Source organism: Aspergillus multicolor (genome assembly GCF_047715735.1).
Source record: "Aspergillus multicolor strain CBS 133.54 unplaced genomic scaffold BDW74scaffold_17, whole genome shotgun sequence".
In the NCBI taxonomy this organism is placed as follows: domain Eukaryota; kingdom Fungi; phylum Ascomycota; class Eurotiomycetes; order Eurotiales; family Aspergillaceae; genus Aspergillus; species Aspergillus multicolor.
In genome coordinates this window covers 16,155-38,886 of record NW_027395968.1, presented here as the reverse complement: position 1 = coordinate 38,886, position 22,732 = coordinate 16,155, and the positions used below count along the sequence as shown (strand labels likewise).

At 49.0% G+C, this 22,732-nt stretch overlaps 6 protein-coding genes across 6 annotated transcripts; 3 read left to right on the top strand and 3 right to left on the bottom strand.

Moving 5' to 3' along the window:
* Positions 1–1,009: 1,009 nt before the first annotated feature.
* Positions 1,010–2,015, bottom strand: BDW74DRAFT_168652 (RTA1 domain-containing protein; the record flags this gene model as incomplete). Its single annotated transcript, XM_073726875.1, has 3 exons — positions 1,010–1,488; positions 1,555–1,797; positions 1,853–2,015. 3 exons carry the CDS (start codon positions 2,013–2,015, stop codon positions 1,010–1,012), a joined length of 885 nt encoding a protein of 294 aa, XP_073582483.1.
* A 700-nt stretch (positions 2,016–2,715) lies between these two features.
* Positions 2,716–6,102, top strand: BDW74DRAFT_185862 (uncharacterized protein; the record flags this gene model as incomplete). The annotated part of the gene is made up of 12 exons (XM_073731136.1): positions 2,716–3,142; positions 3,203–3,340; positions 3,372–3,387; positions 3,446–3,760; positions 3,817–3,977; positions 4,126–4,302; positions 4,357–4,465; positions 4,528–4,878; positions 4,966–5,080; positions 5,128–5,248; positions 5,325–5,465; positions 5,687–6,102. The coding sequence occupies 12 exons, from the start codon at positions 2,716–2,718 to the stop codon at positions 5,920–5,922; spliced, it is 2,307 nt and encodes a 768-aa protein (XP_073582482.1). The 3' UTR covers positions 5,923–6,102.
* A 692-nt stretch (positions 6,103–6,794) lies between these two features.
* On the top strand, positions 6,795–7,950 carry BDW74DRAFT_185861 (peroxidase family protein; the record flags this gene model as incomplete). The annotated part of the gene is made up of 6 exons (XM_073731135.1): positions 6,795–6,897; positions 6,962–7,056; positions 7,091–7,110; positions 7,181–7,228; positions 7,337–7,608; positions 7,775–7,950. The coding sequence occupies 6 exons, from the start codon at positions 6,795–6,797 to the stop codon at positions 7,948–7,950; spliced, it is 714 nt and encodes a 237-aa protein (XP_073582481.1).
* A 415-nt stretch (positions 7,951–8,365) lies between these two features.
* BDW74DRAFT_185859 (Zn(II)2Cys6 transcription factor domain-containing protein) lies at positions 8,366–9,749 on the bottom strand (the record flags this gene model as incomplete). The annotated part of the gene is made up of 2 exons (XM_073731134.1): positions 8,366–9,597; positions 9,663–9,749. 2 exons carry the CDS (start codon positions 9,747–9,749, stop codon positions 8,431–8,433), a joined length of 1,254 nt encoding a protein of 417 aa, XP_073582480.1. The 3' UTR covers positions 8,366–8,430.
* A 7,042-nt stretch (positions 9,750–16,791) lies between these two features.
* BDW74DRAFT_33712 (uncharacterized protein) lies at positions 16,792–18,145 on the bottom strand. Its single transcript, XM_073732551.1, has 2 exons — positions 17,208–18,145; positions 16,792–17,135 (listed from the first exon to the last, which is right to left on the bottom strand). Exons 1-2 carry the CDS (start codon positions 17,793–17,795, stop codon positions 17,031–17,033), a joined length of 693 nt encoding a protein of 230 aa, XP_073582479.1. The 5' UTR covers positions 17,796–18,145; the 3' UTR covers positions 16,792–17,030.
* Positions 18,146–18,355: 210 nt separating this feature from the next.
* On the top strand, positions 18,356–20,793 carry BDW74DRAFT_155375 (epoxide hydrolase family protein). The gene is made up of 8 exons (XM_073724817.1): positions 18,356–18,484; positions 18,541–18,593; positions 18,643–19,176; positions 19,237–19,780; positions 19,833–19,908; positions 19,972–20,226; positions 20,291–20,699; positions 20,751–20,793. Exons 3-7 carry the CDS (start codon positions 18,890–18,892, stop codon positions 20,380–20,382), a joined length of 1,254 nt encoding a protein of 417 aa, XP_073582478.1. The 5' UTR covers positions 18,356–18,484; positions 18,541–18,593; positions 18,643–18,889; the 3' UTR covers positions 20,383–20,699; positions 20,751–20,793.
* The last annotated feature ends 1,939 nt before the right edge of the window (positions 20,794–22,732 follow it).

Below are 22,732 nucleotides of genomic sequence, written 5' to 3'. Positions count from 1 at the left end.
AGTGGATTGTTGGTAACTTCAAAAGGCTGGCGAGACCAAGTATGAATCCTGGCATTTAATTGCTTGGTACCAGGCGGCTTTTGGGAATTAACCTCTTATAGCTTGAGAGTAAGATTTTATGTGGAGCCTAGAGCGTGAAGATCTATTTTTATAGTGGAAAACAGGAAGATCTAGTGCTTCTAGTTATACTCGGTGATGGCCCACTAGTACCTGAATCCACAAATTACCAGTATAATTGCCCAATCTAGCCCCTTTTAAGCCGATCGGTCCTTGGTGGAGGATCCGTGGTAGTTCATTTGACGCCATGTAATATGAATCCCGAGTGGTAGGTGCATCCCATGCGGAAGATATGGTAGTTTCCGTAGTTATACCCTGAAACTATTTATTAACCTTGATTTTCTATAAGACCAGGACGTTTCCTAGCTTTAAAGCCAACACATGTATCCTGCCAAGCCATGAAATCCAGTCTTGGGAAAGTTTTTGAAATAGATGAGCAGCAAACCTAAACCTACAAAGACAACTGTTACTGGGGCCCAGACTTTCCAATTTCTCATTTCACAGAGCCTTGGCGTTATGGCGGGATGAGGCAGCCCCGCCCAAGGGCATCTTCCCGTCCAATCCTTGAAGATGCGCAAGCCGAACCTATGGTGGGTTCCTTCTGCTTGGCTTCAACGCTTGGCCTTTCCAGGGCTGTGGGAGGATCTGGCCCCAGAATGGCGAGCAACACGAACAACGTGAGTTTAAAGCATTTTTTTACATACGAGAAACTAAGCAGTGCAAGAAGATAACATTTTAGAATGGACGCAGACCTAAAGCCATCAGCTCTATAAACAAGAAAGAAAAAGCTCGAGAATGGTTGAGGCAATGATTTCTCAAAGACATCAAACATTTAAGACAGCAAAACACAAAACATTTAAGACAGCAAAACACAAAACATGATGTTAGACAGTAATTGAACATGGCGCAATGGGTCGCGCTAGAAAGGACGATGTCTTCCCGTAAGACATATTCACACTTCCTGTGAGATCCTGCGCATGCCATACTGCAACACAGGCTCGTGCGATCCGACCCGATGATGCCGTGTTGTGCTTTTTAGGACAATTGACGGATGAAATACGTTCAACGTCACCATGACCAGAAGCATCATCAATGCATCCAGGACATACAGGAACCATTCGCGGCTTATGACATAGCCAGTATTTCCCTGGGCGAACTCGACAACGCGGTAGACCGACCGAATGAGGATGAGCACGCTAACGAAGTAGCACGCAAATAGCAAGCCTCGCCAATCGTGAGGCCAGCAGCTCCTCTCGCGACTAGTTGCCTTATCTGACTCCACGGTTGGGGTGCTGGATATCTGAAGGTGAAAAATAATTGAGGCAACCAGGAAGGCGCCGAAGAAGACTAACTGGACGCACAGTCCCACTACGATGACCCATTGGCCAATTTTAAGACCGCTAGATAAGCCACCCGACATTATGCCGCCGCCTTGTGAAGAGATTGCCTGTCAGTAGGGGCACTTCTTAGGGTGGGGAGGAGTTTTCGTTGACTTACCTGCGCCCTGAAGAACGAAGGAGAGAATATCACCACAGACAAATATCTTTGTCAACCATCGTACGGGAATCAAGCTGAGATGCTGTGCATTGACGGAGATAATAATTCGTGACAGAATCATGTAGATTGATGCTGCATACAAGGTTGGTGCCAGCAGGAGCAGCAGCGTCTGTAGGGCATAGATCGTGGTATTTGTCTCGTGGACGTGAGCCGCACCACGGGCACAGTAGCCAATGACCTGGACTGTATGGAGTTAGCAGGTAAACAATGATTCAGCACAATGGGGCAGGCTACTTACAGACACCACCAACGATGAAAGGATTCAGGAATTTGGCATGTGATTTGACTCTTTGATAAAGATGAACCAATGTGGTCACAAGGAACAAAGCCGCGAATATAGCCGCAGCAACCAGGTTGGGCTGGTACTCGTACAAATGCCAAGTGGATTCTGAATCGGACATGGCGATATTGGATGTAAATAAGAAGATTGATTAGATTTAATTTGCAACTGCAGGAATGAAAGAGAAACTGGCTCAGGGAGACAACCTGATGAGCAGTCTCAGCGAGATATATATATATACATATCCGTGGAAATTTCTGCTATACAACTTCTTTTACCTGTGGCCTATTTCCAGCCGTTCCATCTACAGTATCCGTATGGTTGTGGCATTGGTATGACTAGGTACCAGCTTTCTGTCGGCACGAATCGGGTTAGTATATGAATACTCAAGCCTTTGCTTGGGCTTTCGGACTATTTTTGGCGTTGGAGGGGTATCTTTGATCTGCAGATTGCCATCGAGCCGCATTGTGCATAGGTATAGGTACGAACCCGAACCTGAACCCGAGGCCGCGTCGAAATCCGACAAATCCGAAGCCAAATCCGCCTCCGCGGTCCACCCTCTGCCAACTTGGCCCACCTTCTGCCCCTGTAAGGCCGTAAGTCTGTAACTGCAAAGATTCCTGATTAGGCAAGTGCATCAAGGTGCCCAGGTGGACGTGCCAGTTGCTCAAGCTCCGCCTTCTTTCGGCCCGGTGAACGCTGCTGAAAGTTCTGGACCAGCAAGCCAGATTTTCTCATTTGTGACATGGATGCTACATGCAATTTTGTTCCTCTACATGACACGGCGATAAGTCCTGTCATGTTGCAGCTTGAATCTTACAATGGCCGGCGAGAAGAACATCATGCTACATGGAATTTGCCAGAATGAGGACGATCCGCCACCCGCATACTCGCCTGTGCAGGGCTCAGCCAATTCGTCTGAAATATCGCTCCGGACAGTTATGGAACCAAGCCTTTCTCGCGAGTTCCCCCACAATTACCAGGTGCCGGAGGGCGACAATGCACCAGAAGGTAAGTACTCACACAATGACACAGGAGACAGAGACAGCAAGGTCCTCATCAACACCAGCATAACATCTCGCACTTCTGCATTCATTGAGGCATTCATGCGGCCAAGAGTTGCACCACGATTGATAAATGTGGACTCAAATCGTGCTCCTTCAGGGAATGGAGGCACGAAAAATGTTGAAGGAAGCCCAGTGAGACTCAAGCAACCACCACTCGACATTGTAGTGATGGTTGTCAAAGGTAGCACCCTTTCCGTTTGTTAACCATCGTCCTTAGCTCTCCACTAACAATTCAAAACAGAGGATATCGAACAATTTGTTTACATTGCAAAGCATCTGCTCCAGCATTCTCATCGAGTGCGTATCGCTGCTGATACAGTATGCGAGCCCTTAGCGCGAATACAGGGCCTTGACTTCTTTCCAATAGACAACGAACCAGGTCGCTATGATGTACGTATTATGACTCGCAGACAGACAGACACTGATGTCCTTTTTAGAACCCCGCAAGCAACGGCAAGTGGGTATCTACTGGGGTGGGAAACAGGGACCGCAACCATCGTCAGCACAATAACTCGCTATTGGAAACATACAGTCAATGCTGGAGAGCCTGCATTGCCCCTTACTACAACGATCCCCGTCCCTTCTTAGCGGATGCAATAATCGCAACCCCCGCGGCCCATGCTCACATCCATTGCGCGGAGCGCCTATCCATCCCTCTGCACATCATGTCGGCCACCCTCCAAACCCCAACTAAAGCATTTTCGCACCCACACGCGCGTTTCAGCTCAAGTGAGGGTCTCGATACGGCAACCGCGAATATCCTGTCTTATGCTATGGTTGAGGAATGCACCTGGTATACGTGAGTTAGTGATGGAGATAAGCGTTCTAGCAATCAAGTTGACACCGGAGACCTAGGTCAATTAAACCCATCAACCAGTTTCGACAATGCGTCCTTGGGCTAAGGCCGATTTCTATAAAAACGGCAGCAACAATCGTGAGAGATTACCAAGTCCCGTATACCTATCTTTGTTCCAAAATGCTCATCTCAAAACCGGTTGACTGGCCCGAGAACCAAGGTAGGATTCATTTATAACCCCCACAAGCAGGTGCAATTGTGCGAACTGACACCGGGTATAGAGATATCTGGCTACATTTTTCAGGATCCCGGAGAATCCTATCAGCTGCCCGCAGCTGGTCTTCACTCCTTTCTCTTATCGGGTGGAGTGTCAATCTACTTCATGATGCACGAGGCCATTGACCATGTATCCGGTTTGCTAGCAACAATTATTCAGCGAGCTGTCATAAATCATGGGTTTCGGGTCCTTCTTCCCAGGGAATGGCAGCATATTGCTACCAGTTGGGATAGTCCATATGTATTCTTCGTGGACTCTACTTCTCGCGGTAAATCACACATCTTCCACAAACAGGGCTTTATATTAATACCTTTCATGACAGAGTGGCTAGCTTCTAGAGTATCACTCGTTGTGCACACTGGGAACTTGGAGAGTGCCAAATTGGCGTTACAACACGGTCAACCAAGTATAATAGTTGCCGAAACAGAAGAGTGAGATTCCGCTTCCCTGGCTACAAAAGGTTACCACCAATGGCTTATCTGATCAAACCCAGTCAGCGAAAGCTAGGCCTGACTATCGCCGAGTTTGGCGCTGGTGCCTCACCACTGGCCCTCCAAACCCTCACGGCCGAGGCACTCACGCAGGCAATAACATATTGCCTCCGCCCCGATATCCATCAGGCCGCCCGCGCCATTCAAAACCAGCTTATAGATGAAGGTGGTGCCGAAAGTGCCGTTCAGTCATTCTATCGCTGGCTACCACCGGCCCAGAAGCAAGTCTGCCCTATGACGCAGCAAGACCTCACTGTATTCCGTGTCTGGAATAAGCTGTCGCTGTTGATATCGGCTGAAGCGGCGGTAGTGTTGCTCGGGGAGAAGAAGATCAGTCTTAGTGATTTAGTCCTGTAAGTACTCCGAGAGAAAATCTGCGACTGATGGACTGATGAAGTCACAGTGCTGATCGGCGTGTTTACCACCCGCAATCTGAACAGACTGGTTCTACGGGGGAGGACGACGAAGGAGTACATGAATGGCTTCAATACTGCGGTGAAAGAAATAGTTAGCGCTTCGAATCTTGTTGGGAAGCTGTCCGGGTCGCGGAAAAAGGTACGTCGCACTGGTCACAGGCCTGGGTATGGTTCTCACGATTTAAGGTAAACATGCTGGATGAGAACGGCGGTGCATACAATGACGGGGGCAAGTCAAACCCGGCCAGAGACATCGGGGTCGGAACTGCCAAGTTCTTCGGACACATTGCGTTACTTCCATTTACAAGTGGGTTATAAATGAAAACTCTATCTAATCCCTACCAACGCCTCTCACGTGGCTGAATACTTACCGTCTCGAACAGGTACGGCATTGGTGGTAAATAGCGCCATATACGCAGCCAAGAGCGTACAGGCACATATTTCCCACGACGACAAGGACGACTTCTCTGTGACAGAAGCATCATATGATGTTCGTTCAGCCGCCTCGTATATGAACGCTGCCGGTGCCTAGAGCTGATCATTTCTCCAGTTTCGCAAAAATGGCAGTGTTCGTCCTAAGCCATTAACCTCTTCGCAGTCTATACGAGGGTCTATGGTGCTGGCCTCGGATAGCAGTGCGCAGCAAACTTCTCCCCAAATTCTCAACACGACCGATTCGTCTTCAGGTAAGTGCAAAAGGCTTGCGTTTCTCAGAGTCAGGCCGAGCGGGACTCATAAGAAGCAGGCCAACGCGCTCTGGAAGATTGGCCTGGTGGATCCACGGCGATAGACCAGCTCCAGTTGCGAAACGACGAACATCTTTTGGCCATTTTCCAGCGGTATCTCGATCGTGGCGCCCAGAATGAGAGGATCCAAGATAGAAAGTTCAGGCAAGAGGTCCTTGATGCTTTCCAGATTTCTTGGAAGAGAAAAGACCGTGCCCTTGGACCGGACGGAGGAAGGGGGCCGATAGGAGAGTGACCCGCGTATGGTAGGAGATCAGCTTCCCCTACGCCTAGTTAGCGCCTTGCTCTAGATGTATCGTGTCGACGAATGTCATGAAGAAAGCATTATATCTATTATACAGGCAGGAGTAACTTCATTTCGGTAACGACGAGATATGACTTAGGGATGGCACAAGAAAAGGATTGAAGTAACCCCAAGCCACGGTCTACCTATCCAACCTCTCATATGGTATTATTGCAATTTTTTGACTCTTGATGGACTTGGTATCCAGAACATGGGTTGCCCTCGAACGACCTCAAAACAGTCTAGGACCCGACGATCATGGTGATTGTGTCCTTCGTACTTGCGAAAAGCAAGGGAAGCCCTCAACGATAACCCAAGCAGTCAACCAGCTGCGTTTCCACCCCTGTCCCTTGATTACAGCGCATATTGCACCTGTCTGTTAATTAGAGAAGTGCAGAATCGAGAATTCTCACTTACTAGGCAATATCCAGCACCTCACCGATACAGAGCTAGTTGCAATGCAATAAATGCTGACGCCTACTCTAATTTTGAGTCTTCTTTACAATTCATTCATTGTATCAGGATAATCTTACTATTCTTCATGAAACTACAGATCCATGACTCGTGTTCCAGCTCCCAGACCTGAATCCGAACCCGAACCCGAACCCGATGAACTAACAAAGCCAAAACCTAGGAGGCGTACATATATACTAACCACATTCCTCCTATTGGGCAACCCTTTCCGGGCATGTATCTCCAGGGCTTGGATCTCTGTATAAAGACGGCTGGCTGCCTCCAGCTTCGAGGTGGCCCCTTCAGTGTAACAGGACCTCGACTACCCTCGATATCTCCTTATCCTCTCAATTTTGACCAACTCCACCATCATGAAGGCTGCCTTGCAGTTTGTCTTCGGCGGCCTGGGTCTGGCATTGGCTACCCCATCGCACGGTTCTTATGGACGATGGCACCCGCCGGGACATGAAAACTGTATGTGGCTCATTCCTCCTTGATGGCCACTGAGCCATACTGACATGAAACTTGAACATAACAGTCCGCGGTCCATGCCCGATGATGAATACACTGGCAAATCATGGCTTCCTCCCGCACGACGGCCCTGCACTTCAACACCTCCCTCGCCGAACTTATGTTCAAAATGGCTGTCGTTGCGAACCCGGAAGAGGGCGCTGATTACTTGACTCTGTATGTCGTCTTGCCGCGTTTATCCCCCATGATGATAAGAAGGCTCGGACTAACAGGGGCTTTGAATCAGTGACCACCTCAACCGCCACAACATCCTCGAACACGATGCTGGTCTGAGGTACCATACCTACCATACCATACCCATACCATACCATACCCATACCATACCTTCCCTTCCAAGTTTCTCCACCAATGCCTTCGAAGTACGGCTACTAACAGATACCAGCCGCGCGGACGACTACTCCGGCTTAAACCACATCTTCAACGCGACGGTCTTCGCGCAAACCCGCTCATTCTGGACACACCCCACCCTGACCGCAGCCATGATGGCAAATAGTAAGGTGGCGCGGCAGGTGATCTCCAAGGCATTCAACCCGACGTATACATTCACCAATCAGACAGAGGAGTTTAGCCTTGGGGAGGCCGCGGCGCCGATTATCGTCTTTGGGGATATGGACGAGGGAACCGTGAGCAGGGACTGGGTTGAGTATTTCTTCCGTAAGTTCCCCCACTTCTCCCCTCCTTTTTTTTCCTTTTTTTTTTTTTTTTGTCAGCTTGGTCTGGTTTGAAGTGTTGCGTTGTATTCGGTTAGTAGGGCAAGGTTTCGGGTCGTAAGTGATGCAGGGCTGACCATATGGATGTGATGTCTTGATGTGATGTGCAGATAACGAGCGTCTTCCGACTGAGCTTGGGTGGGAGCGCAAGACAGAGGAGGTGACAATTGCCGATGTGACCAAGGTCACGGAGATGATCAGGGCTGCAGCAAACTTGATTTCGGATTTCGAGGCAACCTCTGGACAATCTAAGCGCGCCAATCTCCATTCTGGGTTCCGGCTCTAGATTGTCCTCGGCGGGCATACCTACCTAGGAACCATACCTATGCAAGGTGTGGCCCGGGACACTCGACGATCAATTTGTAGACTCAGGCGAGACAGAACAATCCTGAAGACTCTTTGTGACGCTATTGCGGTAGTTCATATATAGAGAAAAGCTGAGTGGCCTGTATTGGTCTTTTCTGGTATATTGGCGTTTAGGCTTCCTAGGTTCGGACATCGTCTTTCATTTGTTTCATTGTTGGTGGTGATCCTAGTCTACAATAGTTTCGAGTATCTGTTCTGCACAAATACTGATTCAATTTCACAAGTGCACGAGAGGTATCTCTTCTGTAATTACGTTCGTTGAGTATGTTGGGCTTTCTAGTGCACTATTCTATAGGAGGCCAGCCATAGTACCGGAAATCGTAGAGGTTCTTGATGGTAAGGGTATGAAGTGAAAAAGTAACTTATTTTTGCAGGACTCCGTTTTGTATAAAGAACGTCGTCAATACGGACTGAAGCCGACCTGCTCCATCGGCCACTGCAACCAAGCCCTATGCAATGGCCCCGGCAAAAGATGGTAGATCTGCGAGAGGATATGTCTCCCCCAATTCTTCATCCACCACATCCATTCCAGCTGATGTATCAGGACGCAGAAATACCCAAGGATGATCATAGCATGCGGTTGATGCCCCTTCAACAAGACCAGGAAATCACGCGGAACACGCATCAACCACATAAACACATCCGATGTCTCCAGGCGCCACGCCTTGTCCAAGCATATCGCAAAGCAGTGGCTTAAATGATCGATGGCGATACGATATACCTCTCTCTCGTGGTCATCGCTGACTTCTCCCAGAATGAATTGCCGCAAGTCTTCGAGAAACGGGTGCTGCACATTGGGCTGGTTGTGAGATTGGCGATGCACGCTGAATATGATCCCCAGCGGGCCTGTGCGGAGCGATTCGTTGGCGGATTCGACAATCGTCCCCGTCCCCCTGATGAGCGAGAGCCAGTCGGCAATGTCATGGTCTTCCAGAAGGAGGAAGTTGCCTAGTTTCAGTGGCTTGGCGCATGAGATGAACGACAGCAGTGCGGAGAAGAGGAACAGCGGCGTCGCATTCTCGTGGTTCACGTTGGTCAGTTCCGGGGCAGCCAGCTTGAGCGCCAGATCATTGTGTTCGCTAGCCTGGGCAACGTAGACGTCCTTCTTCTCTGGACGAAGCACGGATAGATGGAGAGCTGACATGGCCAACATCGCTCGCAGAGTGTAGGGTGCAGTGAATGCGATCTTAGGAGCTTCGACCCGCCAGAACGTTTGCAGTGCAGGGTGGTTTGAGAAGGTGTAGGCGGTTGAAGTCGTGTAGTGGTGCAGCAACTCCAGGTCTGAGATGTCCAGCTCAGAACCGGCCGAGGGCGGCGCTTGCAGGTGTGGCCGAGGCCGGGAGCTCTCTGGTCCAGGTCCAGGTCCAGGTCCAGCTTCAGTATCACGCGGCGACCCTGACCGACTTGGTCTGGAGCTCCCAGTCGTGTCGGGCGTTGCATCCTGATCCAAGGATGCGATAAGCTTTTCTGCCGAATTGATTGCGTCCGCCACGCTGGTGGCCAGCGCAAAGGAGCAATCCACTTCATGTACCTTGCACTTGCCGCAAACCGGCTTCTGTTCGTCACACTGTGGTTTTTGATCAACCCTTCGGTTCAGAGCTAGAAACCACCCGTGGGAGAGATGAGAGATACCTTCACTTTCCGGTTCTTACATTGCTGGCACCCATTGCGTGACTTGTGATGAGCCCGTCTTCCTCTCAACGTAGAGCCGGCCGGCATATTCAAACCCGGTTTGGATGGTACTTCCAAGGTTGGGACTCGGTGGTAGAAGGGAAGAGATAAGCGAATACGCCCACTTCTAGGCTGTAAACAGTTCAAATATTTGTGTCGCTATTGAGTATGGAGCAGTACATGCAACAATATGCCAGTGGCCCTCGAAGCACTTGAGAATGGTTCAGATTGCCTTTATCAATATTAATACAGCCAGTCCCTGACGTTTGAAGTTTTCTTCAGGTGCCAGAAAATTGGTCGATCACACCTTGGCCAGACCCACAATACCTTTCACGGCTGCCTATGATCTGCAGAGCGTTTGTGGTTATTTATAGGGTGGTAGAGCATAATTGATGTTTTAGACTGCTGATCACTGTTTGATAGAGCACTTTGCCTATAACCTTCTCCACACCCTTTAATATTCAAACAAGTATTAGGCATCAAGATAATTTTGTTCAAAGTTAGAACACTAGCACCCTTAAACTAGGTTTAATAGCTAATCATCGGTCTTTAACAAGGATACTTGACTAATATAGCTGTTTCTTTGGGCAAATTCAGATTAAAGAGATGTAGTTCTCGAACGCTGATGACTTTCGCTGCTTGCTGGTGTACTCCTAACCATATTCCTCTAAGCTACGGCTGTAGCCCGTACAATCATCATAGCAGATGGCGCGACTATTAACGTTTCTCAAACTAGTTGAATAGCAATACAAGCTTTTGAGAATCGTGCCAACAAAGATATTTCTAGGCAAAGTTATAGCTTCGATGGATGCACACCAAAATGCAGGTCGCTTTCTCGGCGAATTGTACCACTAAAATGCGAAACAAGAGAAGGCCTCTGACTCGCAAGCTGCATTAACCGGGAAAGGTATATCCCACTAGCCATTGTCTCGTTATCCTTGAAGTGGTTTGTCCTCTTATTGACGTGGGATCGTAGTCTGGGCGGCTCCATATCACGCGGGCTTTAATTCAATTACCAAGGACTTCATATTACAGGAATTGTTCCCCCATGTGGGTTAGTAAATACCAGGAAGACGTTATTGCAGACGCCCACTTATGAGCCGTTTTACCTTTGCAGGATAGAATGGTTACATGTTTCCAGATCCACTATAATCCTCTAAGTACCTCGTCGGGCTTGTCTTCTGTGTACTGTGAACCTTATGTTCTCTGCGGAGAGGGGCGCCAATGTGATTGACGAAAATTGACCGATCAGAAACAAGGCAGGCGGGGTCAGGAAAGGACAACTTGACTGTTTACCTTCGGCACGGCCCCTCCTGCAACTATTCCAAAGTTACCAGTCCTCTACAGGCGGGCGTGTCTACCGCGGATTCAGAGGGCTTAAACCCGAGCGCTTCGTTGTGAAGAGATATCCTGGAGGATCTACAGCGCCGATTGTAAATTCTCAGCAATATCATGCTGGCTTGACTAGCCTAAAGCTGGGCGTTGTAACACAATAACATACCCCACGGGCTGGCAATATTGGAAAAGTGCTGTGATTCTCAAGCAATCCAGGCTCGCTGGCACGGGTTAGATGGACATATTTGTTAGACACAGCAAAACGATAGCGACATTGGTAAGAAACTGCAGGAGACCGGCAGGCTTTGCTCACCTGTGCAGATGCATGTACAGAGTTTAACCCTACTATCGGTGTGGATTTAGTCATTCTCCAAGCCAGCCGATTCCTCGAACAAGCATCATGAAATCACTGTCCCAACCTGGCTCAATAATCACCTTCCAGGATATTGGTTTAACGGAGCAAATCTGTCATGGATGACTGGGTGCCTGTGTACGTCACTAGGAAAGCAGATGGAGATTAAGGTTACCTCCTGGGCATGGCCGACACTCATGCCTTCTACCTAGGTAGGGCTGAACGCCAAGACACTGTCAGTATATCATGGATATATATGGATAGCTTATTAGCCCGCTACCTACGCCGTGCCTACACCAAGGGCGCATAGGTAGCGTGGCTAGGGATGAGATGCAAGATCAAATGCTAGAGATATTATACCTAATAGCTTGGTGCATTTTCCAATAACAATCATAGGCAGCGTATCCCGCGGCAAAGTCGATTCCCCACTCGGGGCAATTGTGGTTCAAGTACACTGATAATAGTGCACATGGTGTTTCCTTCGAAGTGCAGATGATGAATACGCACTTTCCAGCCTCAAGACACAAATGGACGAGTTTCCTGCTCGAAAAGCCAACAGAGGGTGATAATGATTATGGGAAAGGCCCATCCAAGTGACCATTTATGAAGTACAATGGAATCGCCCCATGCAGTGCCGGGGGTCAGAAAGCTTCACTGCTTCTACATATTAATCTCTGGCAAAGAAGTAATTCAGCATGGAGAAGAACCATAGGGCCACTCCAATTAGTCCAAAATTACGCCAAGCAAGCTTTACTTGTGTTTCTACTACGCCACCTCACAGACCAATCCGCTTATGGAACCAAACAGTATGGAAAAGGGACATGAAGAAACTCGCTCTTCAATGGACCTTGCGGAGTGTAGCGAGCGATCCCAAGGCGGTCGCGAAAGACATAGTATATAAGAGAAGTTACGTAAAGTAGTCTCAAGGGTCAAAACCACAATTTGAGCTCCATGGTATGCAAAGGTCAGTGCCGCTGGGACAGCGATTAGGATGAGATAGAAAATACCGAAAAGGTTGTTTGCAGAGTCTAACCACATGAAGGCCAGGTGCCAAAACGAAACAGCGAAGGGAATATATCTTTGCCTTGTGGGTTTGGAACTGACCTTAGTGCTATACCCAGTGGTTGAAAATGCACGAAAGGTCACTCACAAAGAAAGGTAGAGGCTGAGGAGATGGTGAAAATGGAGCGAAACTTCGTGCGCCTGGTAGAGTTCAAGCGGGACAAATGGCCTGAGGATTGCAGATCATATAGGTTTCTCGGCCCTCAACAGGGGTTAGGCTAGACCGTGCTTCAGAAAGTATGCGTTGCCCACAGCGGTCGCGCGCATACCATCATGTGTAGGAAGGAATGGTGCGCTTCCTACTGCCTGCCATATATGATTCGATTGGTATCGACCCTCCCGGATCCTCGAGTGTCCCCAATCATTCCTGCATGTATGCATGGAACAAAGGCATTGACGCTCCGGAAGCAGAATCTCGACTGTCGCTCAGGGTCGTACAAATATGCCGTCTGATGCGAGTAGCTAGCACACATATGCTTTTGGCACATGCACGAGTACGGACCCTGGGATGGGTCGGCTTGCGTCGGAGTACACGATGCGGTTTGGAGATTACCACAGGTGTCATGGGTGATTTACAACGGCCGAGCAACCCAGGTCACTGGATATCGCAGTAGTTATATGGCTGGTCTATATCCATGCGCCAGAATGTTAGGTAGGGTCTAGATGGCAAGAGATCTATGGCGCAACAGTACGTTTGGATCCAAGACCAAACTGTGACCTATGTCGCCAAGGGAACCAAGATATAGCCTTCGAGATACGGCCCCGGACTCCTCCTTTCTTGAATATCATTAGGTACCGGGGAACCATAGTGTAGATCTTTCAAGAATTATGAGCGTCGTTCAAACGTACACCTAGACTCTAGTCGGAGAGCTTAATCACATTCCGTACCGCAGCAGGTTGGGCTCAGATGTAGTGCAAGATCCATACTTCTGTATTGTCAAGACATCGAACCCATGGTGTTTCTTCAGCCGTCCACTCCTTGGTGGCATGCGCTCTCGTTTCGCCCACTCAACTAGCGATTCAAACCTCCCGAGGTTGCGGGTTATACCCTTGTGCATGAGGAGAAAAGCTCAAGCTCCCAATTCACGCCGGTTATTGCCTCCATTTCACGGGGGATTTTGTGACGTCCATACAGAAATCTGGTAAGGATATGTTAATATCAATGGTGGTAGTAAATTAAGGTGGTGAGCAAATATACCACATTATTTGAGCACGTTGGAAGCCGGTACTCCGGTATAGCTTGGCCGGAATCGAACTGATGCAATTGCTGTGCCCGCTTGTTTACGTCGAAAACGCCCTATTAATGAGAACTCCAAACCTAGTCCTTCCCACTGCGGTAACAGCAGCGGCAGGATACGGTCTTGAACCCTGGTAACCAGAGAATAATAAAAGTTTCGTTGGGAAAGCAGTGGCCTAGCACGAAGGATTATTGGCGAATGAAATGTTAGTAGGCAGCACATGGCCTTGTTTCGTCCGCTGACTCTGCCATGCTCGTGGTCTCAAATAGCGTGTCAAAGTTACGCCTATTGACGGGGTTTCACTAAGGCAAGAGTGCCATTTCTGTTATTACGACTTCACCATGGACAACCAGAGCTACTAAATTGAGATTGATCCCGTCCTTGTCTTATGAATGGCAATTACTCCGCCATATGATGTCACTATGTGGCGGTTGATTCTTACCTATGCATAAATGGTCCAACCGGAGGCCTTGGGACTTTTTCAGAGATGTTATGCGTCATGATTAGTCCGACAATGGCATGGGCTGATTCGTCCAGGGATACCTTGGATGTGGTTCAATTGCAACCAAGGCAGTCAGTCCGTCATCAAATAAATACGTGGTACAACCACATAGCACACTACAGGTGGCAAGCCTTCGAATTATACCGTTCCCAGGCCCATTATCAAGGGGTCGCATTGACAGTCAGTGTCTCGCTCACAACTGTTGGAAACCAAGGTCCTCACTTATATAGTCTGAGTGACTGGCTGCCTCAATTAGCGCTACCCGCTCAGTGACCTCTGCGAACGGGGTGTTTTGTCTTCAGGCATGACAAAAATATCCCCTTGCCGAAGCATCGCCACACTCGTTGAGTATAGGCATCTCAACATAAACTCCGGCACTAGATATGGTATTGTCTTTTCATGGTTCTTTTATACGCATACCACAAAGCTGTCTACTATGGATCCCGGGTCGCAGTGGTGCCAACCCTCCAAATCAATATGACCATGCCAGAAGCCGGGACAGCACCCTGAAATGTCCCGAGGACTAAAGTACAAACAGCAAGTTTCTTTTTTCTTAAGTAAATCAGGGAAGCAGCTGAGCCTACACCCTCATGCTTCCGGCTGTCCAACTATAAGTTCTACCTGAAAAAAGAACGCTAGTAAGCACTGCAGGGCATACTGGGACTGCCATCAAGACCAGACCCACCACCATGTTTCCATGTTTGAATGAGCGCACCAGCCATCATGACTGAACAGCTTTCAAATGGTGATATAATCATGTAGGTCATTTATTTAGCATTCTGGACTGTCTCTTAGCATAATTAGCCCAAAACCTACTACCTTGAATCAGGTGGATGCGATAATGGCAGCACGCTAACGATGGAGATGGTAATCAAGAACAAGGAAATGATTTTCCCAGGATTATAAGCATGTTACGAAGGTAGCAGCGAGAAGCATAGATGCCACCGGATCATTTCCCTAGGCTACGTACCACATCACGTCAGGCGTAAGCCTATATTGCCAGCAGCACATACCCCTGGGACCACCTAAATACTACGTACCTAACCAAGCAGGATATTCAAGGCCCTGTATTGAAGCCTTGGCACACGCAAAAGTATGTGACTTTCCCCCGCGACGTGGTGCAGCTTTCTTGTCTTGACTTGGGGTACCCATAGGTCCTTGTTCCAACAACGCTGCTGGTGGGGAAGGCCCCTCCCCAATAGCGCGTCGTTAACTAATTGGACCTATCCCAAATCTGTTTCTCGCACCAAATGAGGTAGGTCAAACGCTGATAAGCATCCCCAGCATCTGTCATACAATTGCGAATTCTCGGGGAAACAACGAAGAGTATGGCCAGTCAAGGGATATATCTCGGTCCTCAATTCGGATCAGGGGCTTATGTCCAGTAGACAGGCATTAGGTCGCCTTTTACATCTCTGCGACGCTGCTAGACAGATATCTAGATAACTTAGCACGGGTGCTGGAGTGATAATGCTTGACCCGGTAGAGGCACCTGCCACGAAGTTCTCTTGGGAAATCTGCAGGGCTTTCGTAGGCTGTTTAATGCAGACAGTGGGAGACTGGGCTTGAACAGGAGCATGGAGCGATTAACGGATCAACTATATAGACTCTGGCTTTCCCGCTTTGAGCTGATCGGGTGGAATCAGCAGTTCTACTCAATGGAAATCAGGTGGTGAGGATCTATACATATGCAATCGCGTTGCGGCATGTCTCCTGCGTTGGCAAGCCTGCTCGACGCGATTAATGGAAGAGGACTGCCGAAGTCGAGACTCCAACAGTCAGCTCCGTAGGGTACCACGGGAGTTCAGCCAGTATTCTCGTGCTTGTACCCCATCACTACTCTTGACGGTAGTAAAACCAAAAGTCAGCCAGTTCTGCCGCTTTTCATATATGTCTTATGGTCCGGAGGGCAGTGCGTAAACAGCCATTCCTCTATACCATTCTCCGCAGTTTGGTGCCGGTTCCGATGATATAAGTAGAAGATACCAGATGCGAAAGATGCACTACTTGGCCTGCATCGAGATGAAATGCTGAGTAAGGAAAGAGGTATCAGTAAGTGCCTCGCATATAAGTGTATGGTGGTGTGGTATATTTGGCGTTCCAAAGCCCTATTAGTTTGTCATGGACGATATAGCATATCGCGCCGAAAGCCACAGTTCCCCTTTGACATGGCATATGCGATCAGAACCCACAAATGGCCAAGTTTGACTTGGGTAATGCTGCTATCTGTGTTATTTTAGCAGAGTTTGCATCTGTGCTCAGTCATGGAGTCATCTCTCGTGTCACGAGACTAGATATTGTTTCCGGGTAGATGGATTATGGTATTGATATTTTCAATGGTATGAAATGCTCGTTTTCAGGAGAGTCCCGAGGTCTGATTATATTGGTGGGAATATAAAGCTGAAGGGACCTTGCGCCTTTCCCCCTGGATAGCTCTATACAATGGGTGCAGACGCTGGCAAGAGAAACTGTTTCTCAGCGATTTCCAGCTGATGCCAGTCACAATGATTCTCGGAAACACCTCTGCGTGTACCAGCGTCCTATACCAGAGACCCACTAAGACTCTGCGAGGACTCTACTAAACTTAAATTTGCGCAAGACTTTCCCAATGGTTTTGATAATCATGAAATGCAGCACCACAACTGCGTTAATCATAGCATATTGGGATAAACGCTTTTCCTCAAAACTACTTCAATGGAATAGGAGAAACAGCCTTATACTTGCATACAGCGCCATATCTAGCCTCCGCATTGTTAGGTACTGCGATGACGGCCCGAAAAAAAAGGTAGAATTCAATGACGCTAAAGGACAACAAAAGAAAGTCTCAGCCTCAATGACAACTATATGTTACCAAGTTGCTTGAAACCCTCAGCACCATGGTACGTGGATGCGCCCGTCATGCCCAGGGCCGACATATAGCACAGGACAATCATGATAGCCGACACCTGCCATGGTCACTATCAGTCCAGGAATCCATAATAACAAAATGAGAAACAATCCCCAGAGGATTAACTTACAAGCGACAGGTCCAACCCGCCCGTGACCTCAACCTTCCACTCCAACTCAACCACCGAATGCCGATCATCAATCCTCTCCGCATCCATAACCAGCGCCCCATCAACATACCCGTGGACTCGGGACCTCGTCCACCCCTGGCCGCGAATCTTAAGTAGGACCTCTTTCCCGTCCGCCGCAACATTCTTCACATAAACGTCGAACTTGTTCTTGAGGGGATTCCATCTCGGCGCAATGGTAGCGATATTCCCCGCCTCAGAGCCCCACGGCGCATCGCTATCTGCGGGATGCACGAACCAGGTGACGCCGAGTTTCGTCAGGGCCAGATTATAGAGCGGTGTTCCTGAGGCAGTGCGTAGGCAGCGGCGCTGACTGAAAAATCCGCTTGCGTCTTTGGCGGAGAAGAGTTTCCGCTCGTCGGGATGGTATTTTTCGTGCTTGTCGACTGGCCATTTCCAGACGGATAGATCGTCCCCTGGATTCTTGATGCCTCTGTTATCGAATTGCTTGACGTGTAATGCTGTGCGCTTTTGCGCGCTATATTCGGGACGAAGGGCTATGGGTTGGTCGAGATCCACCAGGTCCGCCATCCTCGTTGCGTTCGATCATATGTCTCAGTCACCAACTGTAACGGCGCGAAATCAAGTAGAGTCTTTGAGTCTCATGGCATGGCGGGTGATGGAGTCCGTATGAATAAACAAGAGCCGCGTTGGGGCTATGTTAGGACAACGGCTATGGAATGAGGTCATACTGCAGCGCCGCCCCCTTTTCTCATCTTCCCTCGACCTACGCGGTCCTTGCCTCCCTTCTAGGTTGAGGTCAAAGAATGTTCTTGCGTATGACCTATCAGACCTAATTCTCGGATACAAATGGCAGTCCTAAGCCGCATGTGAGTGAGAGGGAGGCGCATCTTAAGGTTCGGCCCCTGCGCGGGTAAAAGCGGGTAAAAGGCCCAGCGAAGCGGCCCCGCCCGCCCGTACCACAAGGCGTAATCCCCGGTATTTGTAATAGATCGTGAGGCTGATTCGGCTCATGCGACCATAAGGTTCCAATATAAAGCTGATGAGACCGAGAGTCTACGCAAGACAACTCCGGCGCCAGCGACGATGGCCGAGCTGTAAGCACCGGGCGTCACACATCAAGACGTGTCCGCCGAACTGCTCGTCGTTGGTCACTGAGGTCGTCTCTCCTGGACACGGTGAGATTCAATGATGCATTTACGTGCCATCCCGTTATATAGTTGGCCCTGTGATTGTCCAAGGGAAGCGAAAAAGCACAGGTAACAAGCTGATGGGGCTCCTGGACCACTCTCCAACTTCGCTAACCATTTCAAATAATCTTTTATCCCTGATATGTTTGCAGCGTTTGGCGTGTTTGGCTGACGAAGAGTACGCTGTTGGGGTAGCTAACGCATTGAGGCAGCGCTAAGCTCCCTAGTGCTTATTATTCCTCAGCTGTATGCAGCCGCATTCTGGGACCATGGTCGTATTGGACGGTGATTATGCAAGGTCATATCGAGTTTGCATCGTTGATGAGAAAAACACTTTGTAAGTGATTGCTAATCAGGCCGATCCCTGCATCGAGGCTCCTGGGATGCCCTATATAGAGAGTCTGGGTTCCGCCACGGGGCACCGACAATGCAAAGGTCCTGTTCGCTGAGATCTTACAACCGAAGACAAGGAAAATGAGGGTGACTTGGACGGCAGTATTCGCTTTGCACAGCTTGCTTCGGGCTACTGATGCAAGCCAAACGCACGCAAGAGACGACTACAGCCTGAAGCCATTCCACATTGACCTCTCGTCCAAAGTACCTCGCATGTTGGATCAAATCCGCAGAACGCAATTGCCGGATCAACCTCTGTACATCGACAAGGGAACAGCTAAGGGTATCAGCCTTAGCGACTTAAAGTCGTTCCAAAATCAATGGCTGACAAGCTTTGACTGGGAGCACGAGGAGCGCGATCTGAACAAGTGCGTCTATAGCGAAAATGAGCTGCGGCCTTTGAGAAATAATGACTGAACCTGCTTTAGGTTTAACCACTATACAGCCCAGATCGAGGGGCTGGACATCCACTTTATCCACGAAAAGAGCAACGCTAGCGACGCAATCCCACTCCTGCTGCTGCATGGGTGGCCCGGTTCATTCCTCGAGTTTGTTCCCATCATCAAGAATCTCACCCAGCAGGCCTCAACGGCTGCCGGGCAACCCGTCGCTTTTGACGTAATTGTTCCATCCCTACCAGGCTACGCCTTCTCCTCCGTGCCGCCCGTAGACTGGACGCTTGCCGACACAGCACGCGTCTTCAATACTCTTCTCCTCAAGGTCCTGGGCTACGATACATACGCGACCTTCGGAACAGACTGGGGTGCCGGCGTCGCGTACACCCTCTACGACCAGTTTAACTCCACTGTCCGCGCGGCACATCTAGCTTTTCTGCCATTTTACCCCTGGAACTCGGAGCAGTTGGCTGAGGCCAATATCACGCTTGATACTGAGCTCGAAAGGTTTGAGCAAGCGCTTGCGGAGGAGTGGACTGCAACAGGGGAAGGGTACTTTATCGAGCAAACGACGAAGGTACGTCTCTCTTATATCCCTCACGGATTTCATGTTCCTAACGGACAAAAAGCCCAATACAATCGGCCTCGCGCTGCATGATAACCCCGTCGGCCAGCTTGCCTGGATCGGGGAGAAGTTTCTCAACTGTAAGCCGGCCACCTATATACCCTCCCCTAGACAAGCGAGACGACAGCTAACATGACGCGAAGGGTCCGATCCTGACGCCGGACAAGCCCCCTCAGTCCTAACGCACAACGAGATACTGCGGAGCATTTCGTTATATTATCTCACGGGCTCCTTCGCGTCGTCCGTGCTTACATACGCGCAGAACCCTAATGGGTTCGCGAGTGAGTACACCAAAGCGCACAACGATGCGCCGCTTCTCTTCAGTGCGTTCAAGTACAATGTTGGGTTCTGGCCCGAGGCGCTTGTTGCGAAAGTTGGGAACTTGGTCCGGTATAACAGTGAGTTCCTCGGTTTTTCCTTTTGATGCCGAGATATGCATTAGATGCTGATATGCGCTCTTAGATCATGAGGCCGGTGGCCACTTCCCGGGTCTGGATAACCCTCCCGCTTTGCTGGCGGACTTGCGCGAGATTGCCACTTATTGGGAGGCGTAATTACCTACCTAATCTTCTAAATCATGGTGGACGCGCACACTTTGGCATACCAGATCCGGCGTGGCCTGGGCAATCCATACCGGTTCTATAAGCTCTTGCTGGTTCAAATGTTATGTAGCAGCATAGATAAGAGTGATAGAGAGCAGCTACCAGCAGCAGTCAACAAAGACGGATTCGGTTATCCGACCGGTCTCTTGCATTTATCCATACTGCCACTGTCTTGATCTTAGAGCGTTGCATGGCGCGAAATACGACTATCTAACACGGTGTGTGAGAAATAACTTAGGAACTAGTATAGTATAGCTGTTGCAACTGCTGTAAGGATATATCCCACAGTTCCAGATGTTGACTCACAGAACCGCGAGTAGCAGAACCCTCATACTCTGTCACCAGGAGACTATGGGGATTCTAGGGTGTCCTGGTGCAAAAGAGACCTCGTCTGCGATCACAATTTATCTTCCAGCCATGGCCGATTCTATGATGAAGACCACCATTAATCTGCGCTCGTCCCAATTGATCTGCGGTCGATATGCCGTTAACCAACCCGGGCCTTCGCTTTCCGTTTTCTCGATAGGATATGCGTAGAAGTTTTAGGAATGCATAGTTGCCCGGCCTTGATTGAGGAGACGGAGGAGACATTGATTGAAATGAACTTCCTTCTGGCCGTCGTACGTGCCAAACCTTAGGTTGTCCAAAACCGCAAAGCAATATCGGCAGGGGCTCCGAAGCACCCGCGACGAGGTACAATCATGAGCTCTATACACTGGAACCAATTGAAATATCCCGCCGAGCATGGAGTATGTACAGGAGGTCAGTCACAAGGCTTGTCAAAAACCCCCACGTCATGTGCGTGGTCTGATTTGCATGGGCTTTACCAATCGGAATGTCTCCCTTCAAACATGTGCCGTTTGTGGGTTTTTCTTATTTCACCAGATTCCACACGTCCGGTTTTACCTCGAACGGTTAAGAACGTTAGACATCAAGATGCAGAGGGAACCTTCGCTAGGGACGCTTGACATGGGCACAACTAAGATTGCGACTGCTTGTGGACAGGCGCGTAAATTCATATTATATTACGTTGCTGTCCATATCACGATCCAGTAATCCCACTATGAGCCAGCGGTCGAGGCTACAGTTGGCTCTGATTGTTAAGGCACTGGGTACACTTAAAGAAATCCTAAACTATAACACAGCGGACCATTTAGAACATGGAATGTTTTATACCCGGTATTAGCCCCTGTTTAAGGGTTAATAGGTATCCGTCGCATGTGTCCTTTTATATTTCTTTAGTATACTAGTCTCAAAGGATCCTATTCTGTAATAAGCAATATATTAGTAATTCAAGAACCAAGCCCTATATAAGTGTTAAAGTCAGGAGCACGATGCCTCTACATATATCAGCGCGCTTAGAATCAAGATAACCTTAAAAAAATAAACACCAAAATAGGTAGCCTTTAGCAAGATCGTAGGGGGAAAAAAGCGCACCATTACCCAGCAGCAAAAATCATGGCTTCTCCCCCCTACCTTCTCTTAGCTTAACTGCACTCTTTCTGCGTGAGTAAATAGGATGTTTAATCTCTACACAATAACTAAGGAAGGCAGGGCCATAAATAAGCCTAAATAATAAATAAGTTACCGAATACACTAGCATTACCAGCCTTCTCTGCTACTCGCCCTTGGTACCTACTTAGGTAGCGTTAGGTTTCAGCTGGGTCTGGGAACCAGTAACATATCCCCCCGGTTATGGGCCGGTGCACCTGTATACTAAATATCCTCAAGCCACGGCGCATGCCGGGCTAGGGTCCATAGGATGCGACCAAGCCATTCTCTAAATCAGCGAAATGATTCCTCAATGCAAGGTCACATACCTAATTATAGCATGCCCTTGTGCTAGCCCTGCTTTGCCGCGGTGCCAAACTCAAATAATAGCGACATAGATGGTGCGTTTGTCTAGGAAACAACCAGGGCACAATACAAGGCGTTTCCATGTGAACATCAGAGGTAGGTCACGCCCTACCTCGCCACGACGGCGAACGCATACCGTAACCCAAGTACATGATAGAAAGGCAGATTTCTAAAAAGCGGATGACAGTGTTACTCCTCCCTACCATGGTGTCGATGGTGAGAATCGCACCTCAGTGTACCTTGGGTACCAGAGGTATAGCAAAGACGTTTGGCAGCAAAACTGCCGAACCCTCGGGTTGCCAGGTCTGCAACGATTACAATGCATGTGTCACAGTCTGGATCTCTGAAGTACCAACATCCAGTGCTGTGGACGAACAGATAGCCATTGGAAAGCATGCTATGTGCTTGAAAGGGAATACTGATGCCTTTATACCCGCGCCTGTGG

Coding starts and splice junctions, on each gene's coding strand:
- BDW74DRAFT_155375 (XM_073724817.1), top strand. CDS start 18,890: ATGAGGGTGACTTGGACGGCAGTATTCGCTTTGCACAGCTTGCTTCGG. Junction 19,781..19,832: donor TTATCGAGCAAACGACGAAG/GTACGTCTCTCT, acceptor ACGGACAAAAAG/CCCAATACAATCGGCCTCGC. Junction 19,909..19,971: donor CGGGGAGAAGTTTCTCAACT/GTAAGCCGGCCA, acceptor CATGACGCGAAG/GGTCCGATCCTGACGCCGGA.
- BDW74DRAFT_33712 (XM_073732551.1), bottom strand. CDS start 17,795: ATGGCGGACCTGGTGGATCTCGACCAACCCATAGCCCTTCGTCCCGAA. Junction 17,136..17,207: donor GCGGGTTGGACCTGTCGCTT/GTAAGTTAATCC, acceptor TGACCATGGCAG/GTGTCGGCTATCATGATTGT.